The following is a 24,460-nucleotide window of genomic DNA, read 5'->3' as shown; positions in this document are numbered from 1 at the left end:
GTAAGTAAGTGAATACCAGACGGAATTTACCTGAATCAAACACGGTCTTTCAGCGACGTCAAAGTTACTACGACCATCATATTGGAGTAGATCTACTTGGAAAAGGAATCATGCACATCAGTGACAAAAAGGTTTGAAATATCAAGCAGATCTTGCAATTTATTATTCATCATTTCATGTCTGACCTGTGGTTAATGTATTTATTCCATACCATCGGCAGCCCTTAAACGTGGTCTTGCGGCCTACCTGTCGACATCGGACACAGGGGTACGGAGACTCCCTTCTACCATCGCCGGACATGCCGCCCAACAGGTAGGTAACTGTTTTTCTTATGCTTGTTCTTCACTAAAGTAAGTAAATTTATCACCAATAAAACACGCAAAATGATAGTTCAGATACGAATTTAAGGGGTGGTATTTAAGGAAAACACAATTCTTAAAAAATAAGAAGGCAGAGATTCAATAAGACGACAGTAATTGAACAGGAAGGCGGTGATGAAACAATTTAGCTCACGTACGCGGTTAAACATTTGATATTTATTAGAACTCATTGTGTGTCTTTGTGTCTACTTTATAAAAGTTGTTAGAAGCAATGGATACGCTGCCTGCATTTGGTCCGAGTCAGTTCAGCATCTTGGGGGTAAGATTTCCTAATATCCGTCACTGTTGTCACTTACATTTGGGGTTACATTAAGGTGTCCATCGAGAAGGATGAACTATATTTATGATAATATTTATATTTTCATCCCATTAGCATTAGCTTGTTACCCTGTGTACATGTTGTTTAACGCCTCACAGTATTCCAGGTATATGGCGGCAGCCTGTAAATAATCGAGTTCAGGACTAAGCATGTATTACATGCATAAACTCATCATGCACATATATAGTATAATACTACCATTGCTTTGTCTTGTATTTCCATAAGATCGGAGCATGGGAGGGAGGCTGCTCCAGTGATACATGTGTACTAATTTCAGGAAGAGGCAATGGACACCCAACCTTCCACAGGACACAGCCAGTTCAGTATATTTTCGGTAAGTAACTTTATGTTTTCACTGTTACTCAGTCTGGCAGTGGGAGATTTGGTGTTTGTAACAGGAGACACATGGATCGTATCATAATGTTTACTTGTTTGTTTGTTTATGTCAGAACAATGACATGGACACAGCACCTGCGATGGGACATGGGCAGTTCAGCATCTTTGCCAAGGTCAGAAACCTTATTTCTGAATTCTGGATAACGACTGAATCTTAATGCATGCTTCTGACTTTACAAAATGTTTATAATCATCTTAAAGACATAATCAACTGTTCAAAACACTGTGTTAACATATCACTTTAGTTTAGTTTACGTTTCTAACACCTCAAGTTGTAATTTCTTTCAAATACTCTACACCACTAAACATATACCACCTTGAACAAGTGGACATGTTGAAGTACACACCTGATGGTATTTCCTCTCTTCAGCCTCAAAGTTGGAAGAATGTGAGCGGCACGTTTGGTACCATGAATCTGAGCCACATCCTGAAGACAGGGCACTGAAGTTCACCTTCATAATTCAAGTGCAAGGCGGATCGGCACAGAGGGACTGTGCCTGTGTATAGGACCGACCTTGACCTTGCCTTGTGTATAGGACCGACACTTAGGTGCATAGATGATCTTCATAGGTATAACATTGTATCTGTATTGATCATCTTTGAGGGAAATGATTGAGTTGTGTTTCAAAGAAAGGCTAAAATTGTATACATGTTATTGAGAGTTGTGTCTGTCCATTTGATGTAGTGATGAGGTTGGAGTGACTGGTTCCGGAAGGTTGGGGATGATGTGAGAGAAGATAAGAGTGGATGTGTTCGGTTTGGACAGGCAGCATGGAGCAGGCTCGGATGGGGAAGTAAAGGATGTTGGGCTGGGTTAGGACTAGAGGACGGGAGAAATGATGACTAGAAGTGTGTGGTAGTGTGTGGTGTTTCTAAGTGAGTTAGTATTTAAGGAAGGGGGGAACTATGGGGTAGGGACGTGGAATGTGTCTGGGTTACGACAGTGGGTGAAACAGTGCAATTATCAAGGTAGCTTGTTTCCATTTGTATTATGTATTTTATGTATTTGCTGTTGGGCAATACAATTTTACCATATAACCACAGCAATGTACATATTTTGTGTATATACTCTCACATAAACATTATGTGATCTATTTATAGTGCTATATTGTTCCATGTTGTTATTACTATATGTTTATTGATAAAAATCTTATTCAAAAAAATATGTTGGTATGTTCTTAAAAATACCAAATGTGATCCATAAATAGTACTATTCTTATGCCTGTTTATTATTCCTTTACATTTATTGATTATTATATTGATATTTGAATAAAAAGAGCATCCTACATAATGTGTGAGTTTATATATTTATAATGCTGTGTAGAAGAATATATCCACCTTATATTTAATAAATAATGTGTGCATATGGATTCTGTACAATATGATGCATGTGATCTACGATGTAATACTGTTGTTACACATTGTAATTATTACTCTACATCTGTTGATATTTGTATTGTTATTTTTAAAAAAAGCTTATTGTAATGTTAACGTTTATTGTCTGTCTATTGTTTTCATAATGGAACTGTTGTAGTGCACTTGCTAACTGTCAGCTACAACTGGGAAGTAAACTACACACCCCACACACTTATATTATAGATGTGGGAGTTGGTAAAAATACTACAATGTCTACAAGCTTGAATAAACCTTGTCACTCTTTCAGTGGCCTACTGTTGGGAATGTGTGTATATAGTGACTGGGACATGCTGTTGTCCAATGACTCGTTAAACCGGATTATGTCACTGGGGATTGGACAATAAAGACTAACAGCCTCGATTATCCAGTGTACAATATTGCTATTCTAATAAGAAAGTAGACTGGCCGTGTCATATTAAAAGACTTTGAAAGATGGTACTTGTTGTTACCCTGCCTGACGCTCTGTATTCAGGGGCTAATAAAAGGACTGGTCGGCTGGTCTCGGTATTCATGTTAAACTGAGGCATGGTATCTCAGCACTATTAAAATCGGCATTAGTCGGGACTAGTACATGCAGCCACACGCACACAGACGCACACACACACACACACACACACACACACACACACACTCTCTCTCTCTCACTCGTGTGTGTACTTGAGAAATTCCGATCATGTATCGCAACCCGCCGTTCCTCTCTCCAGGCAGGCGCTCTACCACAAGACCTCGGGTCATAATATCAATCACTGGTTTGTTTGATCCAGACTTGGTTATTTACAGGAAAACGTCATTTTGCATGAGTATTGCTGAGGACTGCTTAACACAACAGTTAACAAACCAACTTTCAGCAATACCCAAGGCATGACACGACGAGGATACCAAAGATTTGCTTTGCACATTGTGCCCATTTGAAGAATCTTGGTGAACTACACTATACTAATGGGACCCGACACGTGACGGTCTGGGTTAGAATTGGTCTTCAACAACCCATGCTTGTCGTAAGAGGCGACTAATGGGATAGGGTGGTCAAGCTCTCTGACTTGGTTGATGCACGTCATCGTATCCGAATGGAGTAGATCAATGCTCATGTCAATCACTAAATTGTCTGGTTCAGAGTCGATACAATTTACAGACCGCCGTCACATAGCTGGAATATTGGTGAGTGCGTTGTTAAACAACAAACTAGTTAATCGGCCCCTATGGTAAGAAGCAGAACTGTTCCCCAATTAATATCTCTCGCATGTCATTTTCTAGACTACTAACCCCACGTTGAAATTGCGTAACCTATGTTACAGAAATTCCGTGGTAGAATTCTTCCCTGCAGTAACCTGTGTTACAGACATGCCATGGTAGAACTGGTCCCTTCAGTAACCTATGTTACAGAAATTCCGTTGTAGAATAGGTCCCTGCAGTAACCTATGTTACAGAAATTCCGTGGTAGAAATTGTCCCTGAAGTAACCTATGTTACAGAAATTCCGTGGTAGAATTGGTCCCTGCAGTAACCTATGTTACAGAAATTCCGTGGTAGAATAGGTTCCTGCAGTAACCTATGTTACAGAAATTCCGTGGTAGAATAGGTTCCAGCAGTAACCTATGTTACAGAAATACAGTGCTAGAATCGGTCCCTGCAGTAACCTATGTTAAAGAAATCCCGTTGTAGAATCGGTTCCTGCAGTAACCTATGTTACAGAAATTGTTTGGTAGAATTGGCTCACGCAGTAGCCTATGTTACAGATATGCTGTGGTAGAATTGGTCCCTGCAGCAACCTATGTTACAGAAATACTGTGGTAAAATTGGTCCCTGCAGCAACCTATGTTACAGAAATACCGCGCTAGAATTGGTCCCTGCATTAACCTATGTTACAGAAATGCCGTGGTAGAATTTGTCACTGCAGTAACCTATGTTACAGATATGCCGTGGGAGAATTGGTCCCTGCAGTAACCTATGTTACAGAAATGCCGTGGTACAATATCGGTTCCTGCAGTAACCTATATGTTACAGAAATTCCGTGGTAGAATTGGTCCCTGCAGTAAACGATGGGTAATATATGAAATACCACACTCATTCCCGTAAGATACCATTTTTACGAAACGCGTGGACTTTCTATGGCATCTGACAGAGCGAAAGCGTTAAATATGTATTAAGTGTTAACATATAACAACTTTGTTCGTTGACAGACCAAACTGAAACCGGTTGCAAAATCTGGTTGCGCATGAATATTGACATATGCCCAAATTTATAAAAGTACCATGTCCGTTACATTTTGGAAGAGGGAAATTAGAGTGTTCTACAAACACATCCATGTTAACTGTACCACCCTATACTGAAGACGTGAAAATCAACAAACTCAAGTCTGCTTGCATGTCAGAGACAGCTTCGAACGATCGAAGGGCAAGGTCACCACCGGAATAAGAAAAGACAACCGTCATCTACCTCACAGCGTTTTACGCTAGAGATAGGGAATGTTATTGTTCACATTAGGGATGTTTGGGGCCACAAAATCAGATGTCATGCACACTTCTACGGAGTTTTCGAATGATTTGTATCGGAATTATTGATCTGGTCGTGTGTCGTGTACGTTCATTCATGAACAACACCTCCCGAAACAGCGCCACAAAATACGCTTCGAAGGGGACACTGATGGCACAACCGGATCATCCCAAGTAAGTCTCGATATCTGTCCAGATAGTTTAAACTGCCTTCATTTCACCACGCTTATCCTTTTACGTTAAATCAAATTGAAAAGCTGCGAAAGTGGTCGGGTGCGTCACGCTCATAGGGACTCTCGATCTATTGATCGGTAGTCGTGCATTGTAAGTGGATATAGCTCGATTATATAATGTCTGTGGAAGCTCTATGCATGACTTATAGGCTATAGAATGCAAACCGAATTTGAATTTGTTTGGTTCAATAAAGTGTTTGTAAATATCTCGTTCTCATGAACTCGCGATTTTTTATGAATGAAAAAAAGTAGTCCTGGTTATCCAATCACAACGAATAAAACAAGGTCAACCTTGTACGACACACGTGTGACGTACGGATTTAGAATCTTACCACGTGGGTAATAATTGTACTTCAATATTTGGTCTCTGCACTAGGCTAACCTATGCCTGTCGTCAGACTACAATTGATCAGATCGTCAGACTCTGTGACCTGGCAGACTGTCTTCGTGTCCCGATGGTGTGGATCGCCGCTCAAGCTCTCCGCTTTCCCAGTTTTCCACAGATTTGCTGTCTCGGACTGTTGTATAATGAATTCAGAAAATGTAGAACAAGGGTTTTAATTCACACAGAGCACATGGCATGCAGGCAGACATATTGGAACTCCCCCTTCTCTTACTCCCTAACTGAAGAGTACATTTCATAACATAAGCTGTCCGGAGTTATCTCCCCTGGACAATACCATGACCAAGCTCCTTCCCAGCGCGTGACACCTTCGTTACACTCACAGCGATAGTACGTTCCCGAAGCTCTCTATACTATATTACCGGGAGTGTAACGAAGGTGTCACGCGCTGGGAAGGAGCTTGATACCATGAACGCATTAAGCCGTCCGGAGTTATCTCCCATAGACCACTACATTGAGTGTACATAGAGACATAACATTTTTTCTCCTTTGGAATAAAAGGCTTACTTACACATTCAACTAAAACAGCACAAACGTTTAAAGGGACTACAATCCTCTGGAGACATGCAAGTATAACTATCAATGAAAATATTCTGAACTACATAACTGTACTAGCAGTGTATTTCTAGGAAGTTTCTTAAACTGGTGTTTAGAGTCCATGATAGATTCTACTCCAGTAATACCGTACTCTAAAAAAAAACTCTCCCTGAATGACATCTTCAGCTGAACTGTAACACATGTTGAAAGATATCTCAAAACTGCATAACTTGAAACTGATCACTTAAAGTTCAATTCAACATAAACAAGTGAACACACAATAACTTTCAAGGGAACAGTTCCTATCAGTTCCTGACAAAGTCTATGGTCCATCCTGGAGAATGTCTTTCTCTTGTCGATCGTCTTGGTTCCTGATTTTCACTCTGAGTGATGAATCTGACAGGTCCTTTCTGCCCAGTTATTACTGCAGGACCTGAATATTCGTTTTCCCCTTTTGGAACATGACCAGGTCTCTTTAACCTTACTTCATCACCAACTGAGAAATCTGGAGTTTTTGCGCCTCTCAAGTTATCTGCTCGCTCCGTGTACTTCAGCTGCTTTTCTGTGACTCGCGTCCTGGCGTCAGCATGACTTTTGTTTGGAGCCTTTGTGACACCTGCAATGTCAAGACCTGTTCTCATCTTCCGACCATGTAGCAGGAATGATGGTGATTCTTCAGTAGTTGTATGAGGAGTTGTGCGGTAAATGCAGAGAAATTCTTTCACTACAAGCTTGAGTGGTTTACTCTGGATTTTAGCAAGTTGTATGCAGCTTTTCAGATTCCTGTTGAAACGCACAACAAGCCCATTTGCTTGTGGGTAGTACAGAGCAGATTTAATGTGCTTGATATTTCTGTCCTTCAGAAAATGTTCAAACTGAGAGGAGACAAATTGTGAGCCATTGCCTGACACAATTTCAAGAGGGTATCCTTCCCGACTGAAGACTGTTTGTAAGAATTTGATGACAGTTTCTGTTGTAACACTTGCGGAGAATCCTACTTCTGGCCATCTGAAATAGTCAACCAACGTCAGCAGGGGCTTTTTCAAATGGTCCCACTATGTGGATAGACAGCTTTTCCCATGGTCCTTCAGGGCATGCTGTTGGAGTGATTGGAGCATATCTAGTCGAAGCAGATTTGTCACTGGTATTACATATGTCACAGTTTGCTAGCTTCTCTTCCACTTGACAATCTCTTCCTGGCCACCAGTAGAGTTCGCGTAGTCTTGCTTTGGTGCGTACAATGCCTTGATGTGCTTCATGACCCCAGGAAATGACTGTGCTAGTGAGTGCGTCTGGAATTACTACTTGTTCTCCTCTGAAAACTAAGCCGATGCACCATGAAAGTTCATCTTGGATTTGAAAGAATGGTTTCATTTGTTTATCAAGTTTGTCTTTTCTGGGCCACTCAGACTGCAGACATTTGGATATCTGAATCAGAACTGGATCTTGAATTGTTGCTTGCTTTAATTCACTTGCTGTGATTGAAGGAACTCCATCGGACATAATCATGTTGAATATATCCTCCTCAACCGGATCTTCAGTAATTTCTTCATGCACTAGAAGACGTGACAGGGCGTCTGCAACATAGTTTTCTTTGCCTGGCCGATAGGCGATTGTGTAGTCATAGTTCAGAAGTCGTGCATTCTATCTTGCAATGCGCATATGCTGATGTCTTGTCCCTGTAGTCAGAAGTGTAGTTAGTGCTTGATGATCTGTGATCAACTGGAACTTTCGTCCCCGCGGGTAAGTGTGCCACTTTTCACATGCCCATTCACAAGCTAAAGCTTCTTTCTCTCCCACTCAGTATTTCCTCTCAGCTTCTGATAGGGTACGAGATGCAAATGCAACTGTTCTTTAGCAGTGCTATCTTTCTGAGACAGAACTGCACCAAGACCATATCCTGAGGCATCTGTTGTAACAAATGTATCCAGGTCTGGATCAAAGAGAGCCAAGGCAGTACTGTGGACTGGATAAATGCCTTCACTTTCTCAAAACTAGCTTGAGCTTCTGGAGACCACACAAACTTAGCATCCCCTCTGATCAATCTCCTCATCGGTTCAACTTGAGTGGAACTTGAGGATGGAAGAAACTTTGGTTAATACGATGCCAGGCCAAGGAATGATCTTAGGGTTGTAGCATCGGTGGGAGGTGGAGCATGACCAGGAACTTGGATTCTGGATTTTCGGAATTCACATTTGTCATTGAGTTTCAGACCGGACTCCTGGAGACGTTCAAGAACTTTGACAAGATGTTCATCATGCTCTTTCTCAGACTTGCCGTGAATAATCATATCATCCATCTGACATTCAACACCTTTCAGTTCCTTGAGAATAATCGACATCATTTTCTGGAATGCTGATTGTGCTGATGCAAGGCCATAGCATACTCGTTTGAAGCGATAGAGTCCATCATGGGTGATGAATGTTGACAAATCCCTACTTTCTTCTACCAGTTCCACTTGATGGTAAGCAGATTTGATATCCTACTTTGAGAATACTGTTGAACCATGCATCTTTTGAAATACCTCTTCTGTGTGAGCGAGTGGGAATTTGTCTACAACAATAGCCTCATTTGGCTTTCTCAAGTCAACACATACTCTTGGCTCTCCCGATTTCTTCCATGCAACAATAATTGGAGAAACCCATTCTGAAGCATCAACTTTTTCAATAATTCCTTCTTCTTCCATGCGAAATAATTCTTTGGATACTTTATCTCTCACTGCAAGCGGCAAGCAGGGTAACTTCTGTTGTACTGGTTTACAATCGGCCTTCATTTTCACTTTGAGTACGAATCCCTTGGCCAGACCTCTATCTTCAAACAGCGACTTGTACTCTTGAATAATGTCAGTACCCTGCTTATTGCCCAGGACAACAGAATCCACTTCGATCGTTGCATTTTAGCTCTCTGCCAAAAATAGAAAGGTGAAGAGAATGTATCAGGTCAAGCCCTAGAGTGGAACTTCCTTTTGGCACAATGTAAAAATTCCCTTTTGTACGACTGTCTTTGTACTCAGCCGTAGCTTTGAAGCAGCCTTTCACATTGATGGGTTTGTCAGCCTGGTTCCCAGGTTACGCTGCGCTGGCGCTCAGTGTAGCGCCAGCGCAGCATACCCAGGGAACCAGGCTGGCGCAAGCGCCAGCTTCAAGCTCCTCACAGCGATAGTCCGTTCGCGGAGCTCTCTATACTCTGTTACCGAGAGTGCAACGAAGGTGTCACGCGCTGGGAAAGAGCTTGCGCCAGCTTTTCTAAGGGGAAGTTACTCTCAATTACTTCTCCAGCTCCACTAATGGAAAGAGATGTTTCAGACAAGGTTCTGTCTGATGTTCACGTGTTCACACCTCACGAAACTCTCCCCGATACTGACGAGAGTGTGAACACGGGTAATATTATCTTTTATGTTGTTTTGATTGGAAACTATTTGCTATACATGGGTTAGAATCACTTGTTTGTGGAATAAAACCATTTCAAGTCGAGTAACGTTGTTAAACTTCATGTTACTGTGCAGAATTGTTTTAACTTTCAGTGACCAGATTTAACTTCAGCCTTCCGCCAGATGTTAAAAGAGAGTTGTCTCCAGGCATCTCCTCTGAGAAAAACACCTCAAATCCAGATGGTATGTAAAATTGTTCAGATTGTTCTCTGTAACCAGACTCTAAAAGTAGGACAAGAAAGAATGAAATTCAATATATTTCTTTTTAAAATAAAAAGTATTCAGACAAATTAAAGGAACCTAGAAATTAATATTACACACACTACTAGAAAAGGTTAAGGATCACCTGATTCTTTCATATTATGTCATTATGTCATATTATGTCATATATATGTTTATATATATCATAACAGATTAACTTTGTTAATAGACCCGTGGAAATATGGGTTAGAATAAGTCTTGAGCAACCCATGCTTACTGTAAAAGGCAACTATGCTTGTCGTAAGATGCGACTAACGGGATCGGGTGGTCAGGCTTGTTGACTTGGTTGATGCATGTCATCGTATCATGAACGCTCATGATGTCAATCACTGTATTGTCTGGTCCAGTCTCATTTATTTTCAGATCGCCGTCATATAGCTGGAATATTGCTGAGTGCGGCGTTAAACAACAAATAAGCAATAAGCAACTATGGTAATATAGAATAATCGGGTGATCCTTAATTTCTTTAGTAGTATAGGCCTAGCTGAAAATAAGATCTTAAACTTCTACACTGTTCGTGTACAATAGTGTGTTTTCAATTTTCAATATGGCAGCTGGGTAGCCAAGCTAATAGCTATCATAGTTAGCTTGATCATACTATGGTTAAGTCCTTCAAATCTGATTAACCGCAGTGATGGAGCAGCATTATTGCTGAGAGGCAATATTTGTTCACACACACTCACACACCTTGAGTGAGTTCTGCCACATCAGCTGTTTTGCATCTGTTCATCTCAAGTGTGAATTAAGAGAGACCATGCATTGGAATATTCATTCTTATTTTGGGTATCTTGAAAAAAAATTTAATTATATATTTGAGCTTATTTCGTTTTTCACATATGCATGTGTATAACAATGCTTTTACCTTTGACATGTTTAAACTTCAGATGATGGAGAACTTTTATTTGATGAAGATGGTGATGTTGTGGTTACTCGAAAACCAGTTACGGAAAACAAATTGGTTATCACAATTGGTAAATGACTTGAAGCACAGTTTACAATTTTAAGCTTGGGTTCCAAAATAAATCTTGTAATATTTCTCTTATTTATTTATGCTTCTTCATGATGCTCATGGAACTTTGGAATTCAAATATAACATGAACAGCTCTTGTTGAGCAGTAGCAGTTCAGCTCTTTATCCATATGATATTTTATATTGGTTAACGCTACTTACACTGATTAATAGCGTTTAGTGCCCCAGAGTAATTATTTTTGTTTGCATGGAAACATTCAAGAACGGAATACTTTCTGCAGTCTTTTACAGATACTTTGTACTTCTATCCTACAAAAACAGAACTTTCAATTGTTTTATTGAGATTCTGTGATGCAGGGAGATAGCCTTTTTTAGCATTTGCCCTTATAATGGTAATATATATATCGGCTACTGTAAAAGATAGGAAATTTGCACTCGCCCAAAGAGTACATTTACCACAGGGAAGATTTCTTCTATCAAGTGCCTCATATTCTCTGTGTGATGCCACATTAAGGCCAGTGTATTTCGTTACTTGGATTTGCCATGTATGATTTAAAGTTTTAAGTCCAGTTTCCACCCTTGCTGAACTGGGCTGGAATTATGGAGTTGCTGGACGAACGAGTCTATGCATAGTCCAATCGAAATCTCGTAACGAAATCGACATCAGGTTTGTAAACTGCGGTGCAGATCTCGGTTGATTGCAGGATTTACAAAGCATGTGTACCGTCAACTTTGTGTCAACAGTTATTTTCCAAGTCTTTACATGTTTTTAATCAAGATGGTCACGTGATTTGATGCACTTCATAAGGTTAAACCCATTTTATTACAATATAGATCTTGATTATCGATCAGATAGTCTTCACTGGGCGCCACCATTTCGTTTGAAGCAAATACAAGTGATATGAGAGGTGGAATGTGATTGGTCAATAGAACAGATATAGAAGGGACATAAGTCTCAATATCCACTGGTGGTGCTACGATCGAGCCCAGAAATTCCAGCTTAGTTCGGCAAGGGTGGAAACTGGCCTTTTACAGTCAGTTAACTCCCTTGCCTTGGGAGGATGAATTTGTATGTGTTTCAGTTGGCAGTATTTGATTGTCCAATCAATAAACCATCACAGTTTATTTTTTACATATTTGCACTTGTTGCTGTTTTGAGCCTAAATCTGATGCAAGGTGATATTTAGCACTGCAGGTTTCAGAAACAATATTCAGGGATGTGAAATCTCTGCGGAAACGCGGAAAATCGCGTTTTTTAAAACAGCAGTCCTCGCATAAAAATCATATTTAGTTGTCCAGGTTGCAGAGATTATTGATGAAAATAAATTCATGTTTCAAAATAATAGAGATATTTCATGTTTAATTTACGTTTACTGTTTATGAAAGTGGTGAGGTTATAATAAAAGCTTAATATTTTTGGAACAACATTTCTGAAAATTATGTTCAATCAAAACTGAATAGGGTCTCATTAAATAAATATTCATTTGGAACAAGATCATTAAAATCATTGGAGGAAGAATGTTCAAAATATTCATTCACTTTAGGGCTGGGATGGGTAACTCGGGTACTCGGTCAGGTGGGTCCTGAGTTGGACCCTGGTACCCAGAGGACTACCCGGACCCGTGATTAGTCAAGTGATATATTGTTTAATGACAAAAGCTCACTATAGCTCAGTGGTTACACTACTAGTCGCTAATGTTCGCATTTCTTTCTGACGATGCACACATTCCTTTTGACTTGTATATGTTTGAGTAAACATAAAGCTTCACTCAACTTCAGTGAACGCATGATCTGATTGTTTGATACATGTACCTAAGTAGTTTGAGCCAGGGCTGCAGTAAAACAATTACCGATCAGACATTTTGTACCTATCTCTTGAGACTTGTAGTGGGTACCCAGGTAGAGTTGGTTAATAGGGGTCGGGTACCCGGGTAGTACATTTGGGCTCGTCCCCACCCTAATTCACTTACACACTAGTTTGATGGTTTGCATTGCATACCAATGTGTTTTTACTGTTTCAGAACACATGATGGAGACCAAGCTGGATGATGTTGGACTTCAAGTAGGTGAAGGCCATTAGGCAGATCTTGTGTGTTTCTTGTCAGGAAAGGTCAAGGTTCAATTCGCTGTAATTGTTATGAAAATGTGGTTACCGCCCCAAGCCTCCTGTCTTCTCGAGGCAAGGGAGTTAACTGACTGTAAAAGTCCAGTTTCCACCCTTGCCAAACTTGACTGGAAATCTTGCAATCTACATGGCAGTTTATGATTTTCATTACGTGGTTTTGATTGGACTATGCACAGAGTCATTAGTCCAGCCAAAATATAACTCCGAAATTCCAGCCTAGTTCAGCAAGGGTGAAAACTGGACTTTTATAGTCAGTTAACTCTCTTGCCTTGGGAAGATGCAAGCATCCACGATTATCCATTGAATGAAATCTCCATTCTATTATGATATGGAAAATGGGTCAAGGCTATATATTATAGAATGGAGCTATGATATACTGGATATTCAAGGTTATATATCATATAGAATGGAGCTGTGATATACTGGATAGTCAAGAATGTATATCATGATGCACTTTGTTTTTTTAAAAAAATAATTAGAACAAAGTGGCAGGTGCAGATGTTATGCTAGATCCTGTGCAGGTTTATTGAGAAACACTTATTGCCATGACTTTGATTTTCAATTTATTTAGGTTTGGCAGGGTTGTCTCCTGCTGTGTGACTTTGTCCTTCACCTTCACACAAAGTTCAAGGCCTCCAGGGTCGTTGATCTTGGGGCAGGTGTTGGTCTGACAAGTATAGTGGCAGGACTGTTTGCAGAGTCGGTACTGGTCACAGGTAGCTTATCTTTCTGGTGTTGCATTATCTAGTTTCCCCTAAAGTATCGTCTGTATTTCACAAATTTGTAAACACTAGGTTCTCCTTCTTCTATGAATAAATATGCTGCTTTGCAGTGCAGTTGCATTTTGGATCAACAAATCAAAACCAAAAACCCCATTGCTTTGTCTGTCGAAGAAAAGGTCCATCAAAGAGAGGTCTCATTCTTGTGAGGGTTCAAGACCTGTGAACTCAGTAACCCTGACTCTGGCCTTTACAAACCTTTGCACTTTGCACTCCTTTTTATTGAAGTGGAGGCAGTCGTGTGAATGATATTGGTTGTAAGAAAATTCAAGGTTGTCTAAGGCATCATGATTGGCACTCAGCTTCAGTGCTGTAGGTAATCAATAAGATACTTAAGAACTTTTTTTACATATCTTTTGCACCAACTTCATCAACTCATAATTGGTCTTTGTTACCATAATGATATGGAAGCATCATAAAACTGTTTCTTTATGATTCCACATTGATTTTTTCAATCATTGGCTTCAACAGTTTTAAAATTATGTGTTTTAACATCGATGCTATTTTCATAGATGTTGGTGAAATGATTTTGAGAACATCAGAAAGTAACATTGCCTTGAACAAACCACTGCTGGGGGAAGACTGCTCATTCCTAGTTAAGGAACTTAACTGGCTCAAGTTTTGTGGACCCAAAGACAGCTATTCAGGTAAGACATTATCAGAATATAAATCTCCAAATAACTCTCTTATCTTGTAGTCTGCAATTATTCATTGTGTGTATTATAGGTTTAGATGTCATTGATGATTGCAGTATAGACATGACCATCTTTTCGAGTCCAGTTTCCACCCTTACCAAACGAGCCTGGAATTCTGAAGTTACATTTTGGCTGGACTAACGAGTCTATGCATAGTCCAATCAAAATCAGGCAACGAACTAGATGTCTGGTTAGTAAACAACATAGATTTCAACGTGCAGATTTTGTTTGACTGCAGGATTTGCAAATCCTGTGTACTGTCAACTGGGCGTTGACAGATATTTTCCAAATCTTGTCATATTTTGAATCAAGGTGCCCAAATCATTCGAAGCACTTCGCGGGGTAAAACCCGTTTAATTACAATATAGATTTTGATTATCAATCAGATCATCTTGACTAGCACTGCAATTTTGTTTGAAGCAAATGCAAGTGATATGAGAGGTCGAATGTGATTGGTCAATAGGATGGACATAGAAGGACATAACTTGTACTGGTGTTGCTATGATCAAGCCGCGAAATTCCAGCGTAGTTCAGCAAGGGTGGAAACTGGTCTTTTGTAGTCAATTAACTCTCTTGCCTTGCAAAGATGACACTTAATGGACATGATAAAGGCTTCACAAAGAAAACCTTACTTCTTATATTCAAAGGACTTCCTTGCTGATCTGAGCATTTCTTACTGGCAAATATGGGGAGCACAGGTAACCAATTTATCAAAATCGCGAATTATCTCTGCAGAGTTAAGTCCCTTATTCATACCAGAATCCTATGATCATGGGTTTGAATTCCAGATCCACCCTGGTTGTTTAGGGATTCATCAGAACCAAGCTGATCCTCCTTGGCTCATGTGGATATTATTATTAACTGAGATTGTTAAAGGTTGTGCCCCTGAAGGGGGTTCAAGTACTGTAAAATTATTGTGCCCCTGAGAGTGTATTGTAAGACCATGTGTTTCAAAGAATGTTATTCCTACCCAGTTTTAATCGCACCAATTTTGTCATCATACATGATGGCTAAAGTTGCATATAATCGCTAGCAGCAGAAGGGATGGTGTAAATCCTGCTGGGGAACCGTGTAGCGTTTAGGTAGCAGAAGTATCGTAAGTCCCCATGGTCCCCAGCATAGTGGCCTACCTTTGGTTGCTGGTGATCTATAGCCCATTTTTATATTGTGTTGTTGTATGATAGTTTATTATTTTACATGTTCTCCAACTAGTTTTATCTTAAATCTATTAAAGTCTAGTTACTGCACTGTCCTTCGTTTTATACAATACAATGTTATCAATGTTTAACTTTATCTCGTCACGAGATGGCTGAAATATTGCCGATGAGGCATTCAGTCTTAACTCACTCACTCTCTCATGGGTAAAACCAAAGTGTACACGTTTAAGATGGCTTCACTTTAGGCTTTCCTCCCACATCAAGCTGACACACCAACATGGAACTGAAATACTGTTCACAGCAGCGTAAAACCAAACTCACTCTATATTTGCAGAACCTTCGTCAGTAATCCATTTACTGGTACTAAACAAATATAACCATTGATTTGCTGTTTGTTATTAAAGTGTTCCTGATCCAAGATCATAATACAGGAGTGTGAGTGAGTATGGTTTTACGCCGCTTTTAGCAATATTCCAGCAATATCATGGCGGGGGATACCAGAAATGGGCTTCACACATTGTACCCATGTCGGGAATCGAACCCGGGTCTTCGGCATGACGAGCGAACGCTTTAACCACTAGGCTACCTGACCGCCCCTCTTAATACAGGAGGGGCGGTGGGGTAGCCTAATGGTTAAACTGTTTGCATGTCACACCAAAGAACCAGGTTCGATTAACCACATGGGAAAATGTGTGAAACCCATTTCTGGTGTCCCCCGACAATGATATTGCTGAAGTAATGCTAAAAGCGACGTAACACAATACTCCTTCACTCATAAGACTTTGATAACTCAATAATTACTTAAATAATACACTCATCAAGATATTACATACAGCTGCAGTTTGATAAAGTCTTGCTGAACAGTGCTGTCTCCACTGGATGAATGCAAACAAGGACATGGTGGTTAGTTTGAATATCATTTAAAAACAATCTCATTAAAATCAGATCTTAGTTCTCGCTACCGCAAAACAAAGATCTGAGGACATCCCATTAGGGGTCACGTCAGAACGACCTTTCATCAGACCAATCAGAGCGTCGCTTACCAGATCATGAAAGTGACAGTCAGAATGTGATTTCTAATCGAAAACTTTAACACAGGGTATTCCGGACGACAGTTACAGGCTAAATGACTGAATCCATACAATATAGACAATCTATTAGCCATTCGAGAATGTTCTATTGTTCAAGTTACAAGTTTTTAATCGAGTATTTGTCAAAATATGTTTCAAAGCGTAGTCGCCAATTTGAAATTAGTGCCGTAAAGCACAATAAAGCTGCCTTCTGATTGGCTAATGTCAACTTCTTGTCAGTCATTCCATTGGTCGGTCAAAGTTCGCAAAAGGTCGGTCTGACGTGACCCGTAATGGGATGTTCTCAGATCTTTGTTTAGCAGTAGCGAGAACTAAGATCAGATTTTAATGAGATTGTTTTAAAATGGTTGCTTACCCTGATTGGCTGCAGATTTCATGTGGGAGGTATTGCATTTTATGTTTGACAGATGCAAGAAGCAGCAGATTTCAGATGACAGAAGATGACCACACATTGCTGGACGGTGTCAGCCTCATCCTGGCAGCTGAAGGTGAGTGAGGTCCGGCGTGTACATTCACTCATGTCTTAAAGTGAGTGAGTATGGTTTTACGACACATTTACCAATATACCCACCCGTGAAGATTCGGGGTAGAATAGGTCTTCAGCAACTCATGCTTGTTGTAAATGGGGACTATGCTTGTCATAAGAGGCGACTAACGGGTTCAGGGGGTCAGAGTTGCTGACTTAATAGATGCTTGTCGTCATATCCCAATTGCGTGGATCGGTGCTCATGTCCATCACTGGATTGTCTGGTCTAGACTTGATTATTTACAGGACACCATCATATAGCTGGAATATTGCTGAGTGCGGCGTTGGACAACAAACAACACATAAACAATGGAGCTTGGTCTAAATCTATTTGGCACAAACTAGTGACATCATTGTACATGTTTAGTATTCAATCAAATATAATTACTGGTTATAATAATGCCTTCAAAATAAGTGCAAATTAAATATATATTGATATATGGTTCCACACCACATGATTGCCGGTGCCAACTTGCACCATGATGGACCAACCATACTCCACAGAATGATGACAAATTCCAGACCTCTATGTAACTGTAACTAGTGTCATGTGTTGAAATTGAGTCATTGTCTTCGTGTATTTGTTTGTTTGTCTGGTGTTTAACGCCACACTCAGCAATATTCCAGCTATAATGATGGCGGTCTGTAAATAATTGAGTCTGGGCCAGACAATGCAGTGATTGACATCATGAGCATCGATCTACACAATTGTGATACGATGACATGCATCAAACAAGTCAGCATGTCTGACCCCCTTGATCCCATTAGTTGCCCTCTTATGACAAGAATGGGTTGCTGAAGACCAGTTCTAACCCAGATCTTCACGGGGTCTGTATTCAGAGGCCATGTACTAATGTATGGTGTCTGGTTAATTTTGTCTCACAGGGACCTGTTCAGATAATGGGCACCAAGTCTGCAGCAAATGTCATTAAATATTCCCTGATTATTATCAAAAATAGAGATTATAAAACGAGCATGTGTGTCATACTCATTTTACGAAACAAGTGTCAGCATTATTGTATTTCCCAAGCAAGAGCATGCAATATTTTGCAATCCTTTTGAGCTTCCTTAGAAACATGCACTGATCGTCTTGGAAAACTACAATTGTCAAATGTCATCAACAATCTTCAGTTATGAAGTTGTTTCTAGTGTGACTGCATTCCAGCCTTAGGTCACAGTAAGATGTGAATTGAAACAACAATGTCACCCTGATGACAAGAAAAAATACTCTGGTGTGCACGAGTGCACATACGATAATGATTAACACACTTCCTTGTAACCCTGTGGGTAATAACTAACGTTAATATGGCTTTGTCAAGGAGTCTTGTATGTCATGTCTAAAAGGATCAATACAGAGCAAGAGACTTCAACGCTAAGTTTTACATTACTGCATTGAAACGATGTCAAAATACTGTGCTAAACTTTAATAAATTCCAATTTTGAACATAATAAAGATTGTTTTTTTCTAATTTGCCTGCCAAGGTCGCTTAATTAGGAATCCAAGGTACAAGGGTTGATTGATAAGTTCTGAATCTAACATGGACATATTTAGTGTGTGTGTGTGTGTGTGTGTGTGTGTGTGTGTGTGTGTGTGTGAGAGTTAGTGTTAGTGTGTGTGTGTTAGTGTTAGTGTGTGTGTGTGTGTGTGTGTGTGTGTGTGTGTGTGTGTGGTCATTATTTTCAGTACATTAGAACTTCAAATAAACCTCTGTAATACATGGCCAGTCTCGAAAGACAGTGGAATGATTTATAGCCACCATAATCCTCTTCCACATTCATACACTTTGGCCAATGATGTCAGAGGGATATTATCTTCGTAGAAGTCCTTCTCTTGGCTGTCCAATATGTTCCCCACAGTTGCTGTGACGTCATTGTTGAAGTCAAGATGGGTTTTGGATTCAGCTATCTTTTGTTTGAAAACAGATGGAAGTCTGGGAGAGACAGGAGAAAAACATGGCTGTCCAATATGTTCCCCACAGTTGCTGTGACGTCATTGTTGAAGTCAAGATGGGTTTTGGATTCACCTATCTTTTGTTTGAAAACAGATGGAAGTCTGGGAGAGACAGGAGAAAAACATGGCTGTCCAATATGTTCCCCACAGTTGCTGTGACGTCATTGTTGAAGTCAAGATGGGTTTTGGATTCACTTATCTTTTGTTTGAAAACAGATGGAAGTCTGGGAGAGACAGGAGAAAAACATGGGTGCCGAACGAGTTCAAAACCACATTCATGGATTGTATTTGTTCTCTGGCACATTGTTCTCATGGAAGTGCAGAACCTTTTCTCAGTTTTCCGAGTCTCTTAGTCTTAATTTCATGCTGTAAGAGCCTGAGAATTTACATATATAATGATCTTGTCAGGCACAGGGGGCTAGTCATTATTCTTACTGTTACACTGTTGTTCATAATATCAATCACTGGTTTGTCTGGGGCAGACAGTTTACAGGCTGTAGTCATATATGTGAAATATTGAAGTACGCGGTGAAAAATGACAAACAAGCAAATGTTAGGAAATTTCTAGGGTTGCTTTCTTGTTCATCACCAATATACAGACACGGTGTACATGGTGTAGGATTTTTGTCCCCCGACACGAAGTTGTTCGTCCATTCGTCCATTCAGAAACTACTGAAGTTATTAAGACTGAGTTATTTTTTCCAGAGAAGGGGCCTTTTGTGTGTATTAATTTCACATTTAATCACTTTTTCCGCTGACATAAAGAGACCTAGTGCACATCACTTCTTAAGGCTTCTCTACTTTATGAACAAACAAAATTCTAATCTGCCCCATGGTTAAGGATAGTGATGATGCTGTTTTCTTGTTAATAAGGCTTAATAAAAAAATAAAAGATTTGGTTCTCAGGCAATGGTTTTTGAAAATACAGTTCGGGCGGAGGGAAACATACGGCGAAATTTATGATGATGCAGGTGGTGCCTGGGAACCAAGACTATTACTTTTTTTAGCCTAAGTGTCTCTGGGATTAGTTTTGCCTTATAACACCAATGGTTCCTGAGGAGGAGAGGAGGGGCTGGGTGTGACTTTTTTCCAAACACCTTTCATATAACCTGTGTAAGTCATATCACATGTTTGTATTTAGAGGGGCGGTCGGGTGGCCTAGTGGTTAAAGTGTTCGTTCGTCATGCTGAAGACTTGGTTCGATTCCCGACATGGGTACAATGTGTTAAGCTCATTTGTGGTGTCCCCCGTAGAGATATTGCTGGAATATTGCTAAAAGTGGCGTAAAACCTCACTCACTCACTCACTCACTCACTCTGGTGGTGTTCCTCTCATATAAACTAGACATCTTGCAAAATACTTGTAAATCGGATGAGTATAAGAGGCCATTACTCACCATGGAGAGATAGATGGAAGCTTTAATACACTGATGCTGGTTGATGGTTGTTGTCTCTTGTTGTGGATAACAACTTCTTTAGTTACTGTAAAGGTGATGTTTCGGTATAGATCCTTATCCTGTTGTCAAGCAAGGCTGAATAATGAACATAGTACAGAATATATATAGTAGGTGGAGGATTAACAGCAACAACAATTGCATACACCTTGACAACAGCATATGGATCTATACCGAAAAGTCACGGACTCACCTTTATAGTAAATAAAGAAGTTGTTATCCATAAATTATCTCTGTTTTAACATGATCTAAATAGCTATAGTACTAATGTAATGTTCTTTTATGATTCTGTAAAGAATGAACATTTTTCTGTTTTTAATCACTCTTTTTCTTCTCAGTAATCTATGATCCGGACTTGACTGATGCTTTCTTCTCTACGGTAAAACAACTGATGTCCAGACCACCGGCAAAGACTCTCTACATGACCCTGGAGAAGAGGTATGGTATTGTTTGTGTAGACTGCCCAGCCCTTACTGCAATGCTATAGCCCCAAATGAAGAAAGTCTTAATTTTCTATAGGATCAGAAAATTCTGAAACTCCTGTCTCACTGGGGCTCATTTTGTTTAAATGTAGCTGTTTTTTCTATCAAAATTACTAGTACCAGTTATATATTTTTAGAGACTAAACATACGTCTAGATCGTCTGGTCCACACTCAATTATTTACAGGCCTTCTTCGTATAGCTAGAATATTGCTGAGTGTGGTGTAAAACAATAAATGAAACATTTGATATATGAACTTATAAACACCTATCATGCATATGTCATGTTTGTTTCATTTTTGGAAGTTTGGCCCTCACTAAAAAATACATTTTGGGGTCTGTAAAAATCTGACAAGACAGAATTTTGCATGTATGTTTCTTCTTTTGATGACCTGGGATGAGGATGTTTTTGTTTTTTGAAGGTTAGCCGGTGGTCTGGTGCAGGATATACTTTATGTGTATATTGTAATGACATGCATCACAAAAGTGACTCTTGAAGGACTAAATTCACGGCAAAATCTCATCTCTGGATGAGATCTTAATTTAGGCTTAAAAAATAAAAGAATTGGTTCTCAGGCAATGGATTTTGAAAATATATTGTGGGCGGGTGCTGTCTTTTTTTGGGGGGTTGTTCAAACTAGTATGTAACCAATAAATAGTTGTGTAATCAATAAACAATTGTGTACAATCAATCTAGAAAAGGGCCTCCCTACATAAATGTATTCCTTGATGAGTAAAATACTGGAATACAGTATTTGACTACCATTGGACTTGAAATATTTAAGGATTTTTTTTTTTTTTCAAAAATAGAAATAAAAACGAAACTTGCGGCGAACTTAAGGATGATGCGGGCAGTGCGTGAGAACCAAGACTAGTATTTTTTTTTAGCCTTAATGTTAGTTTTGATATATTCCTTAGTATTTGTGCAAACATGTTTGATTGTCAGTGCTTTTGCTGTCTTTGTTGACATTTGAAGCTGTTGACTACATATCCAGGTGAGCTACAGTGCCATGGCACAAATTTTCATACTTATGCATCAAACAGCTTTATGTTTTAGTAAATGGATTACTGTTCCACCTGATTGCAGACTGGTGTTCACTCTAGCAGACCTGGATGTTGTCAGTCCTGCATACGAACATTTCCAGGAGAAGATGGAGGAACTGTTGGCCCTGTCTCTTGATGGCGTCACATTCCATTGCTGTCAGGTCCCTTGTGACTTTCCCCAGTACTTCACATATGACCGACACAAACATCTAGTGAGCATTCAAATTAACAGTATCAACTATCACCCCAACTAGGGCTGGGACGGGTAACTCGGGTACTTGGGTCGGGTGGGTTATGAATGGGAACTGGGAACCCACAGGACTACCCAGACCCGTGGTTAGTCACGTGATATATTGTTAAATGACAAAAATTATTTAGGACTCTATGTTTACACAAGTCACTAATGCTTACATTTCTTTCTAACTATGCACACATTCCCCTGACTTTTACATGTTTGAATAAAGATGAAACGTCTGTCAACTTCAGTGTATGCATGACCAGATCATTTAATAAATACGTCTGAATACATCTGAATACATTTTTCCAGGGCTACGGTCAAACTATTTCCATTTTGTACCTATCTCTTGAGACCTACAGCAGGTAAGCAGGTAGGATTGTTTTATGGGGGAGTGAGTACCCGGGTAGTAAATTTGGATACGTCCCAGCCCTAACCCGAACGTATAGTCATCGAACGATAGGCATTCAGTCCATTCTTGATGCCTGTGTCCAGACTCAGAGACTTGTTTGTTTGCCATTGAATATCAATCATTGGATTGTCTGATCCAGACTCTCATTATCAGGCTGCTGTAATGTTAGTATGGTGTTGATTAACAAGATTAACAAGAGTAATTAAAAGGATGTTGGATGACTTTGTTTTCCTGTTGAATATGAAGCTGCTCATGATATACATTGTGTGTATGTGTCTCTCACTGATTTTCAGGAGCTATGGCAAATAACATCCAGTTTGTCTGACTGAATCTTACAACAGTGTGGGGCAAGTCACTGTGCAGAGTTGTGTCAACACCAGGATCCACCAATAGGTTCGCATCCAAGAACCATACCCATGCTTATGGGTTTCGAAAGGTGTTAATGGTCTCACAAAGGTCACAAAGGTACTAATGTTATCTATGGGCTTTTGGAACTTTTCTCTGTTGTTTTAAAAATTGACATACTATTCAACCCAGCTTGCTGACTCACTATCATCAATGGGAGCACAAAGACTCATACTGCTGGTTTCAGGAGACATGTGGCCAGGATGTTAGGACCAGCTCACCTCAAGGATGCAGGGAAAGTGTTCTGGGATGAACTGGCCAGGAGACATGTAGCCAGGATGTTAGTACCAGCTCACCTCAAGGATGCAGGGAAAGTGTTCTGGGATGAACTGGCCAGGAGACATGTAGCCAGGATGTTAGGACCAGCTCACCTCAAGGATACAGGGAAAGTGTTCTGGGATGAACTGGCCAGGAGACATGTAGCCAGGATGTTAGTACCAGCTCACCTCAAGGATACAGGGAAAGTGTTCTGGGATGAACTGGCCAGGAGACATGTAGCCAGGATGTTAGTACCAGCTCACCTCAAGGATACAGGGAAAGTGTTCTGGGATGAACTGGCCAGGAGACATGTAGCCAGGATGTTAGTACCAGCTCACCTCAAGGATGCAGAGAAAGGGTACTGGGATTAACTGAAGGAACGAGGAATGTTCAATATTTTTAGACTACCATATCTGATCCAAGAGCTACTGCTAAACAATTTTAGCAAAATCAAGGTGAACACAAGGTGGACATTGGAACAGTGGAATAGTAGGCGGGTGTCCTGTGGTACAGAAGTCTGCAGGGGGCGTGAAGCAGTGCACATATTCATTAATGCACCAATGTTCTCAATCAGTTTCAATAAAAATTGTCAAATGTTTGTGATGCATCAAGAGTGATGGTCAGGACTGTCTACCGTACTCAGCAGTTATGTACACTGTAAATGCAAATGTGTAGTAAACATCTTAAATATCTTTGTGTATTTTTATTACTGTGTTAAACATCCTTCCAGGATCAAGTTTGGGTGTACTAGTATATCCAGAATGGATCAAGATCAATTAGAGGTCACGTCAGGTTTTCTCTTTCAGTTACCCTCACTGCCAAAAACTTACATTTGCATGCATTTTAAATTCAACCTTATGAATATGTCAACATGGTTAATGCTACGAGGTGATCAGAGTTACTGTTGCACCTTTATATGTACAGTTCTGAAACTTGTTGCATCTTCAGGCGTCTATTCAAGGTCAGGTAAAATGGGAGTAAATATAATGTTGATACTGGTCTTTGATTTGGGT

General features: G+C 40.0%; 2 protein-coding genes across 2 annotated transcripts; both read left to right on the top strand.

Annotated features, from left to right (window-relative positions):
• Positions 1–213: 213 nt before the first annotated feature.
• Positions 214–1,540, top strand: LOC139467691 (uncharacterized; the record flags this gene model as incomplete). The annotated part of the gene is made up of 5 exons (XM_071249208.1): positions 214–312; positions 580–639; positions 977–1,033; positions 1,149–1,208; positions 1,466–1,540. Coding segments are annotated over 5 exons (351 nt in total), but the record flags the coding sequence as incomplete, so codon positions are not given.
• A 7,921-nt stretch (positions 1,541–9,461) lies between these two features.
• Positions 9,462–23,167, top strand: LOC139469288 (methyltransferase-like protein 22). The gene is made up of 10 exons (XM_071251428.1): positions 9,462–9,555; positions 9,699–9,788; positions 10,751–10,837; positions 12,857–12,897; positions 13,532–13,676; positions 14,252–14,386; positions 17,090–17,170; positions 20,951–21,050; positions 22,181–22,349; positions 23,078–23,167. Exons 1-10 carry the CDS (start codon positions 9,462–9,464, stop codon positions 23,111–23,113), a joined length of 978 nt encoding a protein of 325 aa, XP_071107529.1. The 3' UTR covers positions 23,114–23,167.
• The last annotated feature ends 1,293 nt before the right edge of the window (positions 23,168–24,460 follow it).

This window comes from Haliotis cracherodii, unplaced genomic scaffold (assembly GCF_022045235.1).
Source record: "Haliotis cracherodii isolate W230 unplaced genomic scaffold, xgHalCrac1.p SCAF_2, whole genome shotgun sequence".
NCBI lineage: Eukaryota > Metazoa > Mollusca > Gastropoda > Lepetellida > Haliotidae > Haliotis > Haliotis cracherodii.
Note: the sequence above shows the minus strand (reverse complement) of the source record. Positions and strands in the feature narration are given on the sequence as shown.

Bases quoted from the DNA above. Each gene is read 5' to 3' on its own strand.
- LOC139469288 (XM_071251428.1), top strand. From the start codon at position 9,462: ATGGAAAGAGATGTTTCAGACAAGGTTCTGTCTGATGTTCACGTGTTC. The intron at 9,556-9,698 runs GTAATATTATCT...TTTAACTTTCAG, and splicing joins TGACGAGAGTGTGAACACGG to TGACCAGATTTAACTTCAGC. The intron at 22,350-23,077 runs GTGAGCATTCAA...ACTGATTTTCAG, and splicing joins ATGACCGACACAAACATCTA to GAGCTATGGCAAATAACATC.